Source organism: Miniopterus natalensis, chromosome 16, assembly GCF_054644295.1.
Source record: "Miniopterus natalensis isolate mMinNat1 chromosome 16, mMinNat1.hap1, whole genome shotgun sequence".
Taxonomy (NCBI): domain Eukaryota; kingdom Metazoa; phylum Chordata; class Mammalia; order Chiroptera; family Miniopteridae; genus Miniopterus; species Miniopterus natalensis.
In genome coordinates this window covers 4,607,256-4,626,417 of record NC_142096.1, presented here as the reverse complement: position 1 = coordinate 4,626,417, position 19,162 = coordinate 4,607,256, and the positions used below count along the sequence as shown (strand labels likewise).

At 47.1% G+C, this 19,162-nt stretch overlaps 1 protein-coding gene across 1 annotated transcript in view; it reads right to left on the bottom strand.

The window, feature by feature from the left end:
• SDC2 (syndecan 2) overlaps positions 1-14,700 on the bottom strand; it is a 70,837-nt gene extending 56,137 nt beyond the window's left edge. Inside the window, exon 1 of the mRNA XM_087825292.1 lies at positions 14,566-14,700. Within this exon, the coding sequence (XP_087681418.1) occupies positions 14,566-14,625 (60 nt within the window). The 5' untranslated portion in view covers positions 14,626-14,700. The remainder of the gene's footprint in view (positions 1-14,565) is intronic.
• Between the last annotated feature and the right edge of the window lie 4,462 nt (positions 14,701-19,162).

Here is a 19,162-nt window from a genome sequence, read left to right as displayed (position 1 = left end):
AACCAGCTAAGGCGAAGATCAGGATTCACAGGAGTGACAGCCAGAGCACCGGCGAGGGGAGGAAAACGCGTCCCTTCCAGACAGCATCCATTCTCCTCCTCCCATTTCTCTTTGGGGACCAATCCTTCCCTATCTCAGTCCATAGGATGCTGGCAACGCTTCCTCCACTTACAGTTCCAGGGATGTGGCATGTGATCCAGGCCAGAGACAGGCAGGCCAGGCCAACGCAGAGTCAGAGAGAAGCTATTCTCGGATGTCACCAGGATAGTTTGGGGAAAAGAAACCACAGCTGCTCACCTGGAGTTACCAGGCCCCATGTTGCCACCACACAGCGAGAGGTCTCTTCTGATTGTCATTAATATCTAACATCTTCCCTTCTTCAGGAATACAAGCTCCCCAGATTTTTACTGGGTGCATGGCCACCCACATAGAGACTGCATTTCCCAGCCTGCCCGCACCCTGTGTGACCATGTGACTATGTTCTGACCAATGGGATTTAAGTGGAAGTGAGGTGCACACTCCCAGGCTGTGGCCTTAAAAGGAATGGGCATGTCCTCCCCTTGATTCTGTCTCCCGGCTGGGAGACTGTAATAAAGGCAGAGCCCTAGGTAAGGGCTGCATGTGAGCGTGGCAGGGCCATCCCACCAGCCGTCCTTGGACTTTCATGTCAAAGGGAAATAAAGCACCCACCTATTTTAAGCCACTCTATTTGGGGATCTCTTTTTAACAACAGGTTAGCTGTTATAATTAGCATAAGGCCTGGGAGTGCATCTAACAACGGAAAGTTACTCTGAAAGATTGTAAAACCTAAGGCCTGAGAGCATTACTTAAGCCTCCAGATTCAAACAGACTACTTCTGGACGTCCTGATCTGAGCCAAAAGTTCCTCTCCATTGCTTACGCCAGCCTGACCTGGGGTCTTGCTGCCGCGTCTGAAAGTGTCTTACCTGCTATCCCTCACTTGGTAATGAATGGCTACAGGCCGCTGTTACCCCTCCTGGGCCTGGGTCCTTCTGCGTAGAAGCTGCTGGAGGCATCCTTTCCGTCCAGTGGCTGCTACGGAGTCAACACCAGGCAGAAGCCACAGCAGCCATCCTGCCTCCTCACAAAAACTTTTAAATTAAGGGCATTCTCGGGACTGACTCCTATAAGGAAACTCACTATTTCTATAAAGTATATAGTATTTTATAAACTTTAACATGCGTATGAGCCACTGGGATTCTTGTTAAAACGCAAATTACAATTCAGTCGTCTCAGGTGGGGTCCGAGATCCTGTAGTTCTCCTAAGCTCTCAGGTGAGGCCCATGCTGCTGGGCTGGTGCCCACATTCTGGGGAGCAAGGTCCTAAAGTCAAGGCCTGAGCCTGGCTGCACGCTGGGGTCACCAGGGCGGCTTAAAAAACATACTCACATCCGGGCCACACAGCCCGGGGCTCTCATTTTGACAGTGCCCGTGCCATCAGGGACGTGAACGGCTCAGTAATTCTCAAACTCTAGCAAGCAAAAGAGTTACTTTTTAAAACTCAAATTGCCGGATCCCACCCCCAGAGTTTCTGATTTGGTTGGTCTGGAAGCCCCTAAATCTGCATTTCTAGAAAGTTCCTAGGTGATGCAGATGCTACAGATCTATCCATACTTGGAGAAGGGCTGACCCTAATTAATGACCTGGTAACAGGCTTCATTTCTGCCTAGAACAAACACTTCTACCTGAAAACTGTATGATATCAATGCTCTGGAACAGGCACATTTAACCCTGTAGCCCCCAAATAATAAACAGCAATGCTGCATTTTATTCTAGACCTTGAGACTTACTGAGTTTAAAAGCTTATGAATCATAACAACAAATGGCTCATTCTAACAGCTTGCTCAGAAGATCTTCCAACTCTGTTGTGGGACAGATAGATGTCGAGTAGAAGTCTCTATAAAGAGTAAGCATTTTAACGTTACCCCGCAGAGCAATTTTCAACGGCTCTGAGAACTCCAGAATTCTTACATAAGGGGATTTTTTCTTCCCTGAGTCTATTAAAGATATCCCCTTTTATTCAAGGGATGGAAAATTGTGTTTCAGAGTTGAGTGAGGGCAAACATGCTCCCAAATTAGATATTCGAACAAAGTAAGCTATGAATAGATTAGATAATGGGCTGCTGCTTTTTAGTGAAGCAAAAACTAAAGGCAACTCAGAGGCCTCATTCACAGGACAGCCTCAGGCACTCTCCTCACTGCAGCCGGAAACCGCCAGGTCATGGAATTAACTCGGCTTGAACCAGGCCCGAGGAGCTGCACTGAAGGGCAGTGGCAAGCAGAGGTCCATCATTAAGACACATGTGTAGGGCTCATACATGATCGGCAAATTCAGAAAAGTCCTAGAATACATTTCTAATCAGTGAAACACACAGTCTCTGAGCAAAGCACAAACTGGGGCAAATCTAATAAAGCAGACCAAACAGGCTTTTCTGCAACGAGGCCGATAAGACAAGCATCCTTTGTTCCACTAAGGAAAGTTGTCCTTCAGAGAGGGAAATGTTTTGATTTTTTAAGATATCATCAGATAAATTTAACGTACACATATACATATAGCCTCTTCTCTGGTAGATCCTGGATATATCGCAACCCACAACATCAATATCAGAAGGTCACGAGCCAGCAGCAAAGGGGCCGAGGGGAGAAGAGATAGCAGGCGGCCGGGAGCAAGCGCTCCCCGATTCTGCCCAGTTAGCCTCCGAGGGCAGCAGATCAATCCTGCGAAGCCACCGCTCTCCATGGGGCTGTGTCACAAGCAGGAGAGCACACGGCTGGAGGTGACAGAATCTTTCCAGCTAGACCCCCCTCTGAGCTGGGAGCGACCAGGCGCGTGGAGCAGAGCTGCCCCAGCCTCCGGAGTGAGGGTCACCTGGGGAGCTTTCACAAGCTGGGAGCTGGGCCCCAGCCCACAGACGCCGATTCCACTGGGGCCGGGTGAGCCAGGCTCAGAGAGCTTCTAGAATCCGCCAGGGGAATTTAATGTGCAGAAAGGACTGAGATCCTGGACTCAGAATACGCCCTTCACTACCCAGATGAGAACCTAGAACTACAGAGGTCTCAATGCCTCCTCTCTTCACCAAAGGAAAAAAGAGGAAAATATTCAGCCTCCCCCGCCTTTCCTATCTGGTCAGTGGCACCATCATCACGCTCCTCGGTCTCAGGTTCAAATCCTCCAAAGAGGATGCTTTCTTCTTTGATCAGCACATCTCATGAGCCATCCACTCAGTCAGCCTCGGTACTGAGGCTACTGCTGACTCCATGCCGGGCACTCTTCTAAATGCTGGGCATGGAGGAACCCATTCATCCTCATGGCATCTCTACTGTGGCTACTGTGACTAAGCCCATTTTACAGATGAGAACACTGAGGCGAAGAGAGACTAAGTAACCTGCCCAAAGTCATACCAATACTGGCAGAGCTGGAATTTACAGAGGTTCCCATTAATTCTACTCCCTAGTTCTCCCATGACCAGCCTGAAGCTTATGGAGAGGGCCCATCAAAGTACTACGGCAAATGTTATAAAGAAATCAAAATATGGTGACCTATGGGCCAACCAATGCAAATGAAGGAACTAACACTTCGCTATTTGGGGCCGCACCCGTACAGACATTGAAAAGTGGTTATACATTTAAACACTGTCACTGCTTCCTTGAAAAAGTATAGTATCATGTCAGGACTATTGAAAGCCTGAAAAACTGCGGGTCTAACTCGTGCTGGGCCACGTGAAATGTAGCCTCACCCCGTTGGACCGCCTTGCAGGTGAGAGACAGTGAATGGAAAGGGCCTATCATAGTTCTAAGTAGATAAGTGAAATGTAGTTAATTTTTAATGTTACTGTCTTTCAATCAATTCATTTCTTAAAAATTCATCCCCAAAACTCATTTTCTGATCAATGACGACTCAGATATGTAATTACACTAAGATTTACAAAAGCAGTGTTCAAGGAAAAAAACTGTTGGGAGAAAAGATGAACCTACATCCAACATTAGCAAAAACAATTAAGTGAAAAAGTGCTTTTACCTGAGCCATTAGGGCCTCGACTCTCTTTTCCTGTAAAGCACTGTCACATTTTAAGTATAAAAACCCAAGAAATGCTCTTCCCTTAACCTACAATAGCAGCTATGTCCCTTATTAAATCCACATTCAATTCATGAGGATTTCGCTTCTGGTTTGGATTCTTATCTCCAGGAAGATTTTAGCTCCTTTGCTGCCCACAAGTCTCCAGACTCTTCCTAAGATTTACAAATCAACTTCACTCAGTCCCTGACCGCTCAGGGCCTTCCAACTCCCCGTGCTCTCGGCTCTCCTCCCCGAATTAGCCCAAAGATCTGCAGACAAAGGAGTGGGCTGGAGCACAATTTTTGGTGGAAACTGAGAAATTATCTAATCATCACCTTAAGCTATTCATTTTGCAGAAAACGCATTAACCGCATTGGTGCAGAGTATAGAACACAGATGCACGCTCATTTGGTACCTCAGGTATTCACCAAACACGTGCCCGGAGTAAGTTCATCTGGTGCTGATCGTTAACACGGGGACTGTTACATGGCAAGGAAAAAATGCTAACCAATCCGAAGGCCTCGGCCCAACGTGTCACTCTACCACCAGCTAACTGTGCTCTTGGACAAAGTAATTAAACCTCTTTGGATATGTTTCCTTTTAAAAAGTCAATTCCAGCTCTCTAAGCCATCATTACATATTGAAAACCCAGAATCCAAAAGAATATAATGGGAATCATCCCACCACTTGTATGCCTCTTTCATTCATCAGCTGAGAGTATTTGATCTTAACTCGTAACATAAGGCCCAGCTCTCACCTTCAGGAGCCTAGAGCTTCTAGAGCATGAAGAATTAGGCTGGTGAAATGTAAGGTTTCTTTTAACCCCGATACAAACATTGCCAGATTATTCAGGTTCTAAAAAATGCCTTGCTCACTGTATCTTCTGTACACCTTAACACTCGGAAGTCATTCCTTGGACAGCAGGTGGAGAAAAACAGAAAAAGAGAAGAAAATCAAGTGTCTTGGAGTCATCAATAGAATTCTGATTTTTCCCCAACATACTCTGCCACTTCGGGGAAGGTATGTTCTTGTTTCTCTGCCAAAGCAGTGATTTCTCTTTTACAGGTTCTTACCCCTCTCAGTTACAGTTCTTTGGGAGTTCTGATTGCTAGATATGTCTACCTAGACAAAAACAAACTGATGCATATTTTATATGATGCATATATATCTTATGGGGTCAACCCACCTCCAACTACCCTAAATAGTCAAAAGGTAGAAAACTGTTGCCTGAAGATAGGTATCGTGCCCTTGGTAAGTGTGTAGTGATGTGAGTTCACTATTTACTGGCTGACTTAGCAAATATAAATCAGTGTACAACATAAGCTTCCAACTTGACCTTCTCTAAGAATTTTACGATTATAATCCCAAGTACACTATATTTTCAAGTCTTAACTAAATTTCCAACTTGCACAGAACTCGATGTTGAGCTTTAGCTGAGTGTAGCTAAGCTCCCTTGAACTGTGAGTCACTGCACTGCCTTTCTGATGTTGAAATACGATGATGGGGAAAGAAAAAGTGTAATTCAGCATCGCACTTTGCCTGGTAAAAAATAAATCGGTCATAACTTTGTGAAAATACGTGTCCTTTAGTGTCAAGGGTCAGAGTGCAGGAGAGAAACAAGAAACATACGCATACATATTTATGCATATAAAAAATATTCCAGAATCACAAAACTTAAAAGCTAGAAGGAAAAAGAAACAAATGCATTTAAAAAACCTACGATGGGTCAGGTTTTGTGTTAGAAGTTTTCAATCATTACTGAGGATAATCTCCAAAAGATCCAAACATCAAATTATTCTAATTCCCAGTTTCAAACTGAAAAAACAAGCTCAGGGATTATAAGAAACTTCCCCATGGTCTCGTGGCTTTTAGGGGGTAATACCAGAGACAGAATCCCAACCTATCTGATTCCCAAAGCTTCAAGGTTACCTTCTGCATTATCTTAATTTGGGAGGGCACACAACTGTAGCTCTTGGCAATGCTAGAACTACACTTCGTATGAATTAAAACCTACATATGTTACGATCTATACTTTATGGCACTGTCACACACCTGTCACCCATGTAACTAGAGACTGTTGCCTAACAACTCAGTAAACAGTGGCCTTCTGGTTCCCAAACATGTCAAGTGAATTGAGCCTTCGGCACAGATGTACTAACCCTAATATAGTAAACCTTCAGTTAACCAGAAATGAGAGGCCCTTCCATTAACATCTTCGTGAACTTTCACCAGATGCTTTTCTGCATCTGTTGAGATGGTTGTATTGTCTCCCTTAAACTGAATAGCTGAGTGTTTTTCTGATGTTGACACGTTCCTTGAAAATACCCTGCCTGGACCCATCGTTCTCTTCATAAGCTGCTGTGTTCAGTTTCATGACATTCTATTTAAAATGCTGGCATCCAGGGTCACAAGCGAAGTTGGCGGGCAGATTTGTTTTCCTGTACTCTCCTTGTCTGCTTTTGACAGAGTACTGCTAACCTCAGAGAATGAAAAAGAATAGCCTTCTGTCAGTCTCTGAGCTCTGGGACAGCTTACTGTCTGTTCTGAAGACTCAGCAGAACTTGTAAAACTGTCTAGGTCTGGTGCCATTTTTTTAATTGAAATTTTTTTGGAGATAATTGTAGGTTCACATAAAAGTGATAAGAAATACGCAGAGAGGTCTTGTGTGCCCTTTACCCAGTTTCTGCGAATGGTAACATGTTATAAAACCATAGTAAATATATCACAACAAGAATACTGACATTGATGCAGTCCACCCATCTTATTCAGAGTTCTCTGGTTTTACTTATACTCATTGGTTCGCGTGTGTTTGTGTGTGTGTATCCACTGCTATCCGATTTTATCACATATACAGATTTGTGTACATATTTATACAGTATACATATATGTATATATAATTTATTTAATATAACCAAAGTTTTATTTTACATAGCTTTATATCCAACTTTTTGTCCATTGCAAACAGTTTCGACGTTACGAGCATCCTTCAAATACATTTTAATGCTGTATCATATCTGATGTATAAATTACAATCTTTTACTGAACCATTATTTCTGTACACTCAGGTTGATTCCAGTTTTTAACTATTGTAAGTAAGGCTTCAATAACCACATTTACCCAGCTATGATTATTTCCTTTGGATAGATTTGTAGAGGTAAAATTACTGGAAAAGATGGGTTTTTCACATCTTAACACTTGCAGATTCATCCAGTCCTAGTAAGGTACCTTTCACGGGCCAGAAATAATCCATGACATATTCTCTCACATCTCCCACATTTAGAGAAAAGCTGAGTACAAGCATATATATCCCTAACATGTCAACATAGAACTAGCCCCCCCCAAGTAAGGGAGGGGAGCCCCAGTAAGAAAAAGCAGGCTGGGCCATGCATATCCTGGGCCCTGCTCTGGGCTGGAGCTCAGGAGATGAGCCCATTTAGTGTGCCAAGCCCCGACCCTTTAGGGAATCAGAAAACCAGGAATTAGAGTTACAGCAGCAAACACGTAACACAGGCATGAAAAGCTCCTACCTATTTTGTCTCACATAATCCTAAGAACCTATTTTCGGATATTCTGTTTTACAGATGAGAAAGCTGAGCATGGGAGATTAAGAAACTTGCCCAAGGAGACACAGTTAGTGGACTCAAACCCAAGCCAGTCTCGCCTCCAGTGCCCAGGCTCTGGGCCCCTCTTCCTGCTCGCTCAGAATCTTGCTCCCGTCTCCCCAGCACTTACACTGGCTCCAGGGCCACATGGGGGAAGCAGAGGCAAGGTGCCGGTTCAAGGCCCCGCTCTGGAAGTCCAGGGCAAGGCCAGAAACCAAATGAGAAGCCTGAGACCCCTCAGTAACTCACCTCTGCCTTAAAAAGCCCTCCAAGTTACACGTCTGGTGTCTTCTATCTGCAACGGAAGTGAATCCCATCGCATCAACCAGTCTTGATGCTACACTGGCTTATATCAGAAAATATACTGGAGAATGGTGGACACTGGATCACGAACATTCCGGGCAACGTACATAATCCTAGCACACAACAAATACTCAGTTCAAGATAACTAATTAATCAGCTATCAGAAACGGCTCAATGTTTCTGAAGAGTGAGTGAACTCCTTGCTTCAATAATAAAATAGTATTTCACAGGAGCCTAAAAAATTACTTATTGGTTAGGTTAATCATACCATTTCTCTAATCATGCCCTGAAGCATACAGAAAAAATCAGTATTAGAGACAGTTCTAATCAGTATTAGATTAGAACTTCTCCAGTTCATCCAGGACCTTTAGATGGTTAAGGTCCCTGGTGGACTAAGACAGTTCATTAAATGTGTGCAAAACCTTACTTTTGCCCTAAATATTGTACAATTATTTTTACAGCCTTTACATTTAATAATAAATCACACACAAATACATATTTAACTTTTTACTCATTTGGGGGTAAGAACTTGAAAAAAAATACCTTTCCTTTCATAATTGATACCTTTTCTAATCAGTCATTCTTATCATGATCAAATTCTATTGTACATACCCCTTTACTATCAGCACTATTTGTATTTAATACACCTGTATCACCACAAGAAAAGAGACATCAAAATGCTTCGTAAAGGGCATATTTACTGCATCTTTGTGACATCTGTCACAAAAGAGATTCAACAGCAAAGGAAAGAAATGTGAAAACATGTCTTCAGTGACATTTTTCTAGAGCGTGGAGTCCAGGACCATGAACCAGCTCTTACTTCACCGACGGTGGCCCGCGGGCCTCACTCTTGATGTGAAGTTCAAACGGGAAATCTCTAAAGACTTCAAGCTCCTCCCCTTCTCTCAGTCCTACCAATTCCTTGAGGTACCTGAGAAAAACAAGTATTCACAATTCTATCCAACAGCATTCTTTCCTACCCAGAGGCAGTCGCCCCTCTAGCCTTGTTGCTAAAGCTAACGCTGCCCTAGAAACAGATTTGTCAAAACCCAATGAAGATTTTTCATAGTATGACCCAAAGCTCAAATTGCTGCAAGGAGAAATTTCATGCATGTCTACCCCTAAACACAAGTGCTCCCTTTCTAGGCCCCCAGCTCCCAGCACTCCCTCACCACCCCTGCCACCTCCTTCTGATGACCAGCGGCACGTGACAGACACTGAACTCTCTCCTTCCACCCCGCTGGGATCTCAACCCAGCCAGAGAGAGCGGGAGGAGGCCTGGAGGCACACTGAGCATGCGGGGACTTGACGTCAGTGGCTGGTTTATTCTTCTTACGCCAGCACTGCAATACGTGAAGCTGAGGTCCAGAGTCAAAACTGTCAAACCAGCTCAGGTCCACCCCGGGGGCTGGACTTAGCTGACCCCGAGCACACAGCCCAAAGCAGCCAGAGGGAAGCCAGCTGCATCCAGCAGGACCCACCAACCCCACTGCGCTTAAACAGCAACATCAACAGGTGTTCACCGCAGGCGCAAAGGTGTGGGGACAAGGGCCCTCCCCTCAGGTGGCGCCAGCCTCTCTGGGATGTCAGAGGAGACCTTAGGAACATCTTATGCGGCTCCCTGGTTTGAGTCAAAAAAATGAAGGGGAAAAAAATCACTTAGTACCTCTGTGCCTTCAGCACCATTCCCACGCTCCCTCAGCTGATGCTCACTACAGTCATGCTGCTGGGGCATTCTTAGGTATAATTTATACACACATGTGTGGTTTTTAAGTGACTCAGAGTTTAGGGGCAAAACTGAGTTAAGTGGCAGAGCACCAGCACCTGAACCCAGGCTTTTCCCCCTCCCACGCCCAGCCCTTTGCACTCTACCCTAGTCCCCTGCGTCACAGAGCCACCTATTGCTGGAAGCCCTGGGGCTAAAACAAGGAGCTTGGAATCAGGGGTGAAATGTTGGACCCAGAGCAGTGGTTCCCACAGGTGGCTGATTCATTACAATCACCTGAGGTGCTGCATAAAATACAGACCACGATGCCCCCTCTCGGGTTTCTAATTGTGTAGATCTGAGAAGGCCCTGAAATCAGTATTTTTACACACTCTCAGTGATTCTGATCATCAGTGTGCCTGACTATTTACAGAAAGGGAAAAACAAGGGCTGGTCGTTCATGTTAAGCTATTCAGAGCTCGGATTTGAAGCACTAGAATGTAAAAGGAGAAACAGTGAAGAGGTCACATCCCAGGAGCATTTAAGACAGCGAGGCCTGTAGGCCGAGGCCCAGAAACACAGCTGAGAGTGATCGAGGGGGTAATAAGCCAGAAGGAGCAATATTAGGGAACATCTTATAAATCTGTGGAGGTATTTAGACTCCACCCCATGACAACAAGGAAACACGGAGTTTATGGGGCATGGGCAATACCATCAAAGTGACACAGGAGAAATCAAACAGCAGATGAGCATCTGGGCCAGGAAGGGCAACTACAAGGCTGTTGACAGGAAGGTATGAGCTGGCAAGGCCCCTGAAGAGAAAAAACGGGAAGGGAAAACTCTCTGGATCAGTAAACTGAGAACTCCCAAAAGACAGAGGGTTTTGCCTGGTTGCTCACTGCTTTATCCTGAGCATCTCACAGGGGCTGAATAAGCATGTGTGGAACCAACATGTACGTGGATTGAGAGGCCAACTAGACATGTAAGTCAACAAAGATAAATGAGTCAAGGACATCTTCAAGATCCAAATCCAAAAGACTGCAATTAACAGATGGTGCAGGCACAGATGGCTATAAAGTTAAGTAAGAGTAGCTTGCTTTCATTACTCTGGCTCTTCCTTACAACTTTATTTTGGCTGCTGGTCCAGGGAAGAATCAGGTGACTCTGAGATGCTCTAATGTACTGTCAACAGTGGCATGAACGGCAAGTCTTCTGTTTTTGGAAGAAGGAAACAATGGGTGAGATCTTTGAGTTTGATTTTAGGAAATGGAGGAGGGCCACTCTCATGAGAATCTAAACGCAGGTGACATTCCTCACATGACCCATTGGGTCACTGCCAGCTGACGTCAACAGCACAGTGGCTTGACCAGACTCCCTATAAATCTTAATGACAAAGGTGGCCAAGCTCTATGTGGCTGGGTCAGCCTTGGGGGCCTTGTCAACTTGAGAAGACTCCAGGCCACCTACAGCTGGCCAGTCAGGTCTCAGAGGGCCGGGGGGGGGGGGGAGGGGGGCGGTTGGGAGGCTTAAGAACTAGTCCCACCTGGAAAAAAAACCTAGATGAGTCTTTGAAATCCTTTCCAAACTAATGGTTATTCAATGCATCATTTGAGTGATGTTACACAGTCTTTCGAAAGAGCACCATCGAAACTCGGTGTACCAGTTTCCAGAAGTAAGGGTTGTAGGACATACTCAGATTCCTTCTAGGACACCCGTCTTCTGCAAGTCTGATCTTATAAGATCTTCCCCTTTTTATGCAGTCCTCACCGGAGGATTTTTTTCTCATTGCTTTTCAGAGAGAGTGGAAGGGAGAGAAAGAAAGAAACATATGATGGGAGAGAGACATATTGATTGGTTGCCTCCCGCAACCAAGGTACGTGTCCTTGCTTGAAATCAAACCCTGACCCTTCAACCCCCAGGCCGACGCTCCAACCACTGAGCAAAACCGGCTAGGGTAGATCTTTCCTTCTTAAGTGGCATCTACCTACTGCTAATATCCAACTAATAGAGAAAGAGCCCTTGTTTCTATAAAATTTCCCAGCAAAAGTAATTTGGATCATTTACTCGAACAGCCAACACATATATTTTTAAAGCACTGCAAAAGGTTATATTGTTCAGATTTTATTTTTCCTTCTAATGCAACCTTTCCAAAGCCCTCTTTTCATCACACACAGAAAGGCAACGCATGGGTCCCAATGACCTGACAGTTTCCTTGAATTTCCACACATCTGAGTATGTGTATAAAAATCCCACCAGTTCAAAACACTTCCTTTTTAAAAACACATTTCCACTTCCAATTATGCATTCATAACAGTCTGCAGTATATTACTTCTAAAGCTAAACAGTCATGTAGAAAGCAAACAGAGGCAGCCACGTATCAGCACTGCCACACTCAGTCCGCTTTTCCCCTCGCACGGCGTTCTCCTAACCTGCCCGTGGCGAGTATAAAAGCATCCCCTCCAACAGGCTGTCCCCGCTGTCCCCAGCGTCCGTCAAGGAAGGACCACCAATTCCTTTTCACAGACAGCTTTGAGCCCTGGTTCCTGAGAATTTTTTTATATTTTTTTTACCCTTGAGCTTAGTTTAAACGGAAAAATTCACTAACTGCAGACATCCTTCCTTCCTTTAAAAGAGAGGCTTTATGCTCAGAAGATCAGTACTTCCAACTCCCAGGAAACGGCAGCGGTTTTCACATTTAAATGCGAAGTACTGGAAATAATGTGCTACGTGTGTAATGGCTAAAAGTCTAAAACTTAAATCTTTCTACTTTGCATACATTTATGTGGATGTACATGAAACAAACACAGACTTGAGAAGGGCTGACTCGCTGCCTGACAAAGATTCTCTCTAGTCTCCAAGTTCACATTTAAAAAATATCTAAGCACCCTTCTGGATGATATTCCAATGACTGCAAATAGCATCTAGCACAGCACAGCAGCTCACTCGGAAAGCATCCAATTCTGGTTGGAAATGAGAAATATTAGAACCCCAAAAACGAGTCTGGGGGAAAGGTGCCAATGGGGAGGACAGGTACAGTTCAGCCAGAAAGCTGCACAACTGTCTGACTTGTGCAAAAACCCAGAGAGGCAGAAGACAGACATTCTTTTTCTAGAATCCCCAAACAGTAACATTTCTTAGTAAACCCCGGGGCAAATCTCAGCAGAAAAGGGCCTCCTGAACCTGCAAAGCATTTCGGGCAGCCTTCTCTTGAGAACCTTTCAATGCAGTTCTTCCTTTGCCCTGTTTTGCAACAAGATGCCCACTAGCGTTTTTCTGAAATAAACTGAGAATCTCTCCCTTTTTTTGTGTACAACAAGCCAAAGGTCACAACTGGCTGGGAGACTGCCAATCCCAATGGATTCAAGATCATTTGCCAAAGAGAAATCATACTGATCAGGCTGGGAGTTCTCTTTCAGCCTGAGCACCACGTACTCAGCTCTTCTGCACAGCGCACAATTGCTCCGCCCGCTCTCCAAGCTCCAGGACCCTTTGGGGACCTGCTAGCCCACGCAGAGGCTCCCACACTGATGAAAACGATCCATCTGCTGCTCAGTGCCAGAGGTTTCCCAATCCTGAGTTGCCTCAACTCGAAACAGGGGGAAAGGGGAAGGAACACTGCAGAGGGGAGGGGGGAACGCACACCCCACCCCGAAAGATGGCATTATTTGTTGGGAGGGACACCTCAGCTCGTTAGAAATGGACACAGTCTTAGGTGGCCAGGGAAGGAGATGTGGGGAACTGGAAGGAACAGAGACAGCTGCAGGCCCCCACCCGAGACCCCAGGCAGCACGGGAGCTGCAGGCATACCCGGGGGTGGCGGGCTTCCACCGAGCCCCACGGAGCGCGGGCGCCCAGGTGCGCGCCGCCGCCCACCAGGTGAGGCCCAGGGGACAGTCCCCATTAGAGGGCGCTCTCAGGGCGGCAGGGAAACAAGCTCCAGCCACCGAAAACCACCCGAAGGAGGATCCAACTTCCCACCACCGGGAACCGAGTGCCCGCAGCCTGCGGGGCAGGAAAGAGGCTCCTCCGGCCTCCCGCACGCCCCGCCCGGGCCCCGAGCTCCCCGGCGCCCCACGGCCCCGCGGCGTCCCAGGCACCCCGCCACGTGCAGCTCGCTGCGCCCCAGTGCAATCAGCATTAGCGTGTCCTCCTGCCCCCCAAGAGCCCGCGGGGCCGCCCTCGGTCCTTCCAGGAGGAGGGGGTTCGCCGCGGGGCCGGGGTTCCCGCAGGCCGGGCCCCGGCGTGTTGCGGCCGTTTGGCGCACCCCCCGCAGGAACGCGGCCGGCGCCTCCGCGAGCAGCATTTCCACGTCGTGTCCGCTCCCTCGCCCCAGCCACGGGGATCATCAAACAAAAGAACTTCTGCAAACTTTCCTCTCCCAGCACTCGGGGCTTCCTAAAATCAGGGCCGCCTCCGCTCAGAACCTGCGCTCAACCGGGCAGCAGAGCGGGCGCGGGGAGACGGGGTGCCGACGCAGGGACCCCGAGGTTTCCTGGCCGCCCCTGGGTCCGGAGGAGCGCGAGGAGGGGGCCCGTTCCTCCGCGAGCCCTGTCCGGGCTCCCGTCCCCGGCCACCCTCTCCCCTCCGCAGGCCAAGAAGTTGGTAGTGACTTCAGGGGCCTCTGCGGTGTGACAAATCTGCGACCCTCGCGCCCTCATCCGCGGGGACCGCGGGGCAACTCCAGCGGGCAGGGAAGGGGGCGAGGGCGGGGAAGCGGGCGCATTTGCTCCAGCAGATCCCCCGGGGGCCGAGCGCCGCGGCCGGGCGCCTGGAGAGGCGAGAACCCCCGGCGGTGCTCCCCGACTCCCACGGCGCTGCGCCCTCCGCGCCGCCTCGATCACCCCTAAACGGCGCGCGCCCCCCGCCGGGCCCACTCACCGACTCCGCCGCCGCGCAGGCCACCAAGCCCAAGGTGAGCAGGATCCAAGCTCGCCGCATATTCCCCGGGGACGCGCTGGGAGCCGCCGCTCGCCAGGAAGCCTCTTGTCCAGCACCGGGCGCAGCCCGCGAGGAGGGATCCGGGGCAGGGCGGCCGCGGCGATCGCGGCTCGGGCTCGGGCTCGGGGGCTCCGGCTCGGGGCTCCGGCTCGGGGCTCGGGGCCGCTCGCCGCCTCCTCCTGCGCCTGCTCCCCGGCCCTCGGCTGCGCCCCGGGAACGCGGCGCCTTCTCACTTGTTGGTCTCCGCACTCCGGCCGCCGAGTGGCCGCTCGGGGGAAGCTGCTCCCCGGACCTCCCCTTGCTCTGCGGCGGTCCTGCTCCTCCCGGGCTCCCCGTCCGCGTCGCGGCTCCGCTTCCCTTCCCGGGGAGTCAACTGGACGCCCTGGAACGCGGCTGCGGCTGAAGTTCGGGGGCAGAGCGGCGGGGGCGCGCTCCGCGCGGCTGGAGCTCGCGGCGAGTCTGGCGAGGAGCGCGGCGCGGCGCGGCTAGTGGCTCGGCGGCTGCGCCCCTCCTCCAGCCGCGCCGCCCCGCGGGTCCTCCTCCCGGCCTCGCCTCGCGCTCCCCCGCCTCCTCCCTCCTCCCTCCGTCCCTCCCTCCCGCCCGAGCCGGCTGCTGCGGGCTCCTGGGGCGACTCCCCGCTCAGCCCGGAGAGATCCTGCGGGACCCCGCCCGGGTGGGCAGCGCCGGGCCCCGCGCGCGCGGGCGGCTCGCCCGCAGCCGGCCCCCAGCGCCCCCGGCTTCCTCGCGCCCCTTCCCTCCCCTCCCCGCGCGTCCTCGCTCCCTCTCCAAGCCCCGCGCCCCTGGCTGCTCTGGGTCGTGTTCTCTTCGCTTTCATTTTTCTGGAGAAAGATCGATGGAGCAGCGAGAGACGTCTGTAGCTTGTCCGCCCGCGAGGATGAGAGCAGAGGGGAGAAACTGCTCTGGGAGTTGGGAAAACACACCAAGTGTGCAGATGCCTGCTCCAAGCAGGGGGCAGTGGGCAGACAGCTCCAGTGCATGAGCTCGGTCATTTAAAAGCTAAGACAATACAGGTAAAAAACGTGAATTAAAAGTATTCCCTCCCCCCAGTCCCTCGCCCCCCCCCCCAAAAAAAGAGAAGTGGAGGAAGACTCCTGCAAACCCCAAATGCAGCAGCTTCAAAGCTCCTAATTTCATTAAGGGCTTAGATACCATTTCTGCCTCACACGCTGTTTAAGCCCCTAAGGCGTTTTATAGGCTTCGTTTCAGCATAGAGGTGTTAACATTTGGAAGCTACAAATAGGGGAATTTGATGAAAAATTGGATGGAGACCCTGAATAATAACAGATTTAAGAGGACTTCAAAGAAAAGAGGGATAGAGTAATTTCTAGTTGGAAGGAAATAATGAGCATGTATTTCCCGAATGAAAGTAATCAATCTGAAGTCTTGTTGCTTTTTTTTCAATTCCACATCAAGGGCGTACTGCGGGACACGGCAAATGCACTTCTCCCAGCTTCTAACACTGTTTTTCCGTCTGACTTACGGGGTAAATGCATTATGGAGCCGTTCTGTTTCTAGAATGCCGGCTCCAGGAGACCAGGGACCTTTCTGTCCTGTCCACCACTGTTTTCTCAATTCTGGTACCTAAGACACAATAAGTATTTATTGAATAAATTTTGATCTAAAACTCAATCTGTACTGCATAAGAGCTGTGACCCTGCCCTGGCCGGGTGGCTCGGTTGGTTGGAGTGTCCTCCTGTGCACCAAAAGGTTGCGTGCAGGTTCAGTGGCCGGTCAGGGCACCTACCGAGGCACCTACCTGTGCACGTACTGGGTTTGATCCCGGGGCAACCAATTGATGGGTCTCTCTCACACCCATGTTTCTCTCTCTCTTCCCCCTCTCCCTCTACTCTCTCTGAAAAGCAATGGAAAAAATATCCTCCAGTGAGGATTAAAAAAATAAAAGATGCATAGATATAGATAGATAGATGATAGATAGATAAATAGATGATAGATAGATAGATAGATAGATAGATAGATAGATAGATAGATAGATAGATGATAGATAGATAGATAGATAGATAGATGATAGATAGATAGATGATGATAGATAGATAGATAGATAGATAGATAGATAGATAGATAGATAGATAGATGATAGATGATAGATAGATGATAGATTAGATAGATAGATAGATAGATAGATGATAGATAGATAGATAGATAGATAGATAGATAGATAGATAGATAGATAGATAGATAGGTAGATGATAGATAGATGATAGATAGATACTAGGATACGGTAATTTTTTAATTTAACGTTAGAATAAAATACAGCCATACTCTAAGTGAGAATTACAATGTCTTAGTAACGTTTTATTGTAATAACTCTCACGGTGACTATTTCAGGGGAAACATCATGTAAACCAAGGAATGTTTGCATTTAACAGACTAGAAACTGATAGCTCGAAGAGTTTCCATCATTTGTCCAAATTGACCCAACTAGTGAATTTTAGATCCAGGATTCCCAGCCCAATGTGTCTGGAGCTTTTGAAAGTTTTCTGAAATCACTTCCATAAACTCTTCTTGGTTGGAAATGGAAAGCACTGAGGACGTTTCCAGTTTTGTCTTTAATGTGTCTTCTAGTTACCGTTATCTTTTGTATGAACGCAGCTATCTTCTTTTCATTTATTTTTTTCTTTTGTTTTTGTTTAATTATTTAACAAAAACCTATGAACCTGCCGTGCACTCTGATAACTACAAATAACCCCCAAGTTAAACTTACCTCTGTGCTATCTTCCTCAGCTCCGGAAGCAACCACTATCCTGAATTTTGGGTTTATCGTTCTTTATGTATGTGTACACGGTGTTCCTTAGTTTTGCGTATTTTATATCTCAGTCACGTTTTCTCGTGCACTATTGTGTCACTAAAACCCCTCCATGGTGTTGTGGGGAGTTAGAGTTCACTCACCCTAGTGGGTGAGTATGCCACAGGACAATCTCTCTATTCTGTGAACGGTTGGGGGTTTTGCTAGTCCCCAAAATCTGAGCGTTCAGGGAGCGCACAAGTGTATGCCCAGGAACAGAACAGGTGAGCCCTGAGGTGTGACTTAAGGAGAGAATGCCGGATTGTCTTCCAAAATGAATGCAGCAATTTATATTTCTACCTGAAGGGTACAAGCGGTTCTGTTTAGTCACATTCTTTCCAATATCTGATATTGTCAAATTTCTCAATTTTTGCTGATTAAATGGGTATAAAATGGAGCCTTGTAGTCTTGATTTGCATTTCCCTTCTTGCTAATAAGCTTCAGCATCTCTTCAGATGTCTTTTGGCTATGTAGTTACCTTTTGTGAAACGCCTCTTCATTTTTTTTGCTTATTTTATTGATTGTCTATGTCTCATTAACTTGAAGGTGTCCTTTAAACTCAAATAACAATATTGTCTGTTATATGTGTTACAGATACCCCCTATCAGTTTATCACTTAGCTTTTCACTTTTTAAAGGTCTTTTCTGATGAGTAGAAGTTCTTTGTTTTAATGGAGTTGACTTTCTCAAGCTTTTAGTTCATAGCCAGCACATTTTGAGGTACTATTTAAAATACTCATGGTCAAAAAGATATTCACCTATACAACTCTGAAAGTTTTAAAGTTCTGCATTTGACATATCCATCTTATCCATGTGGAATTGATTTTTGTTTGGTATAAGGTAGGGATCTAATAAATTTCTTGTTTTCCTTTCTAGATAACTGTATCTGTCTTCATTGTCTTCAGGCAGGAAGAGTGACAGAGAGCCTCAGAAGAAAATCTCTCAATGCATATATTTCTCATTGAAGTCACAGAGGAGAAGGCCCTGTCTCCCATCTGTGGGGACACAAACCTGATGTACTGCCTGGAGATTTATCACTGGGTTGCAGCAGTGGGAAGAGACTTCAGAGTTATATAATCCATCACTCAGCCTCCAGAGATGCTTCAGCTGAATCACTCAGGGCAAATAAGTTCTGACTCAGTTTAAGGTATCTCTGGGAAAAGATTTCTCATTCCAACCCTTGCTGGTTTTTATTATGAAGTTTCACCTCTGCTTAGTCATAGAATCATATTCATTTCCTTTATGTGGAGCCCTACTGGAAAATAATTTATAATAATAATATGCACATGGATCACAGATCTCCCCAAAGATCATAATCTCAAATTAATTTTAATTAGTATTACAGATAAAGATTTTGAACCCAAGTCCATAAAAGTACTGGCCTGAAAACATCTGCCTCTCTTTTTGACCTTGTCACAATATGCTGTGGTGAAGGCAGGGATCAGTAATAGCATAGAGAATATTGGTGGTCCTTTCTTTCCATCAAAAAATACTGCATTCATTTAATTTTAAGTTTAACCCAGTTTATTTTAGCCCGAAGGAGTCTAGGGGAGGGAATGGAGTTAGAAAAGGTAATTATTTTAAACAATAACCACCACCACCACCACCAAAAATTGAATTACAAACAATGAATTTAAATCTAATCCTCAGGGTGTTGTGTTTTTTTTCTTTTTTCCTTTTTTTAACTTCTTTAGGTAACAGGGAAACAAGAGGC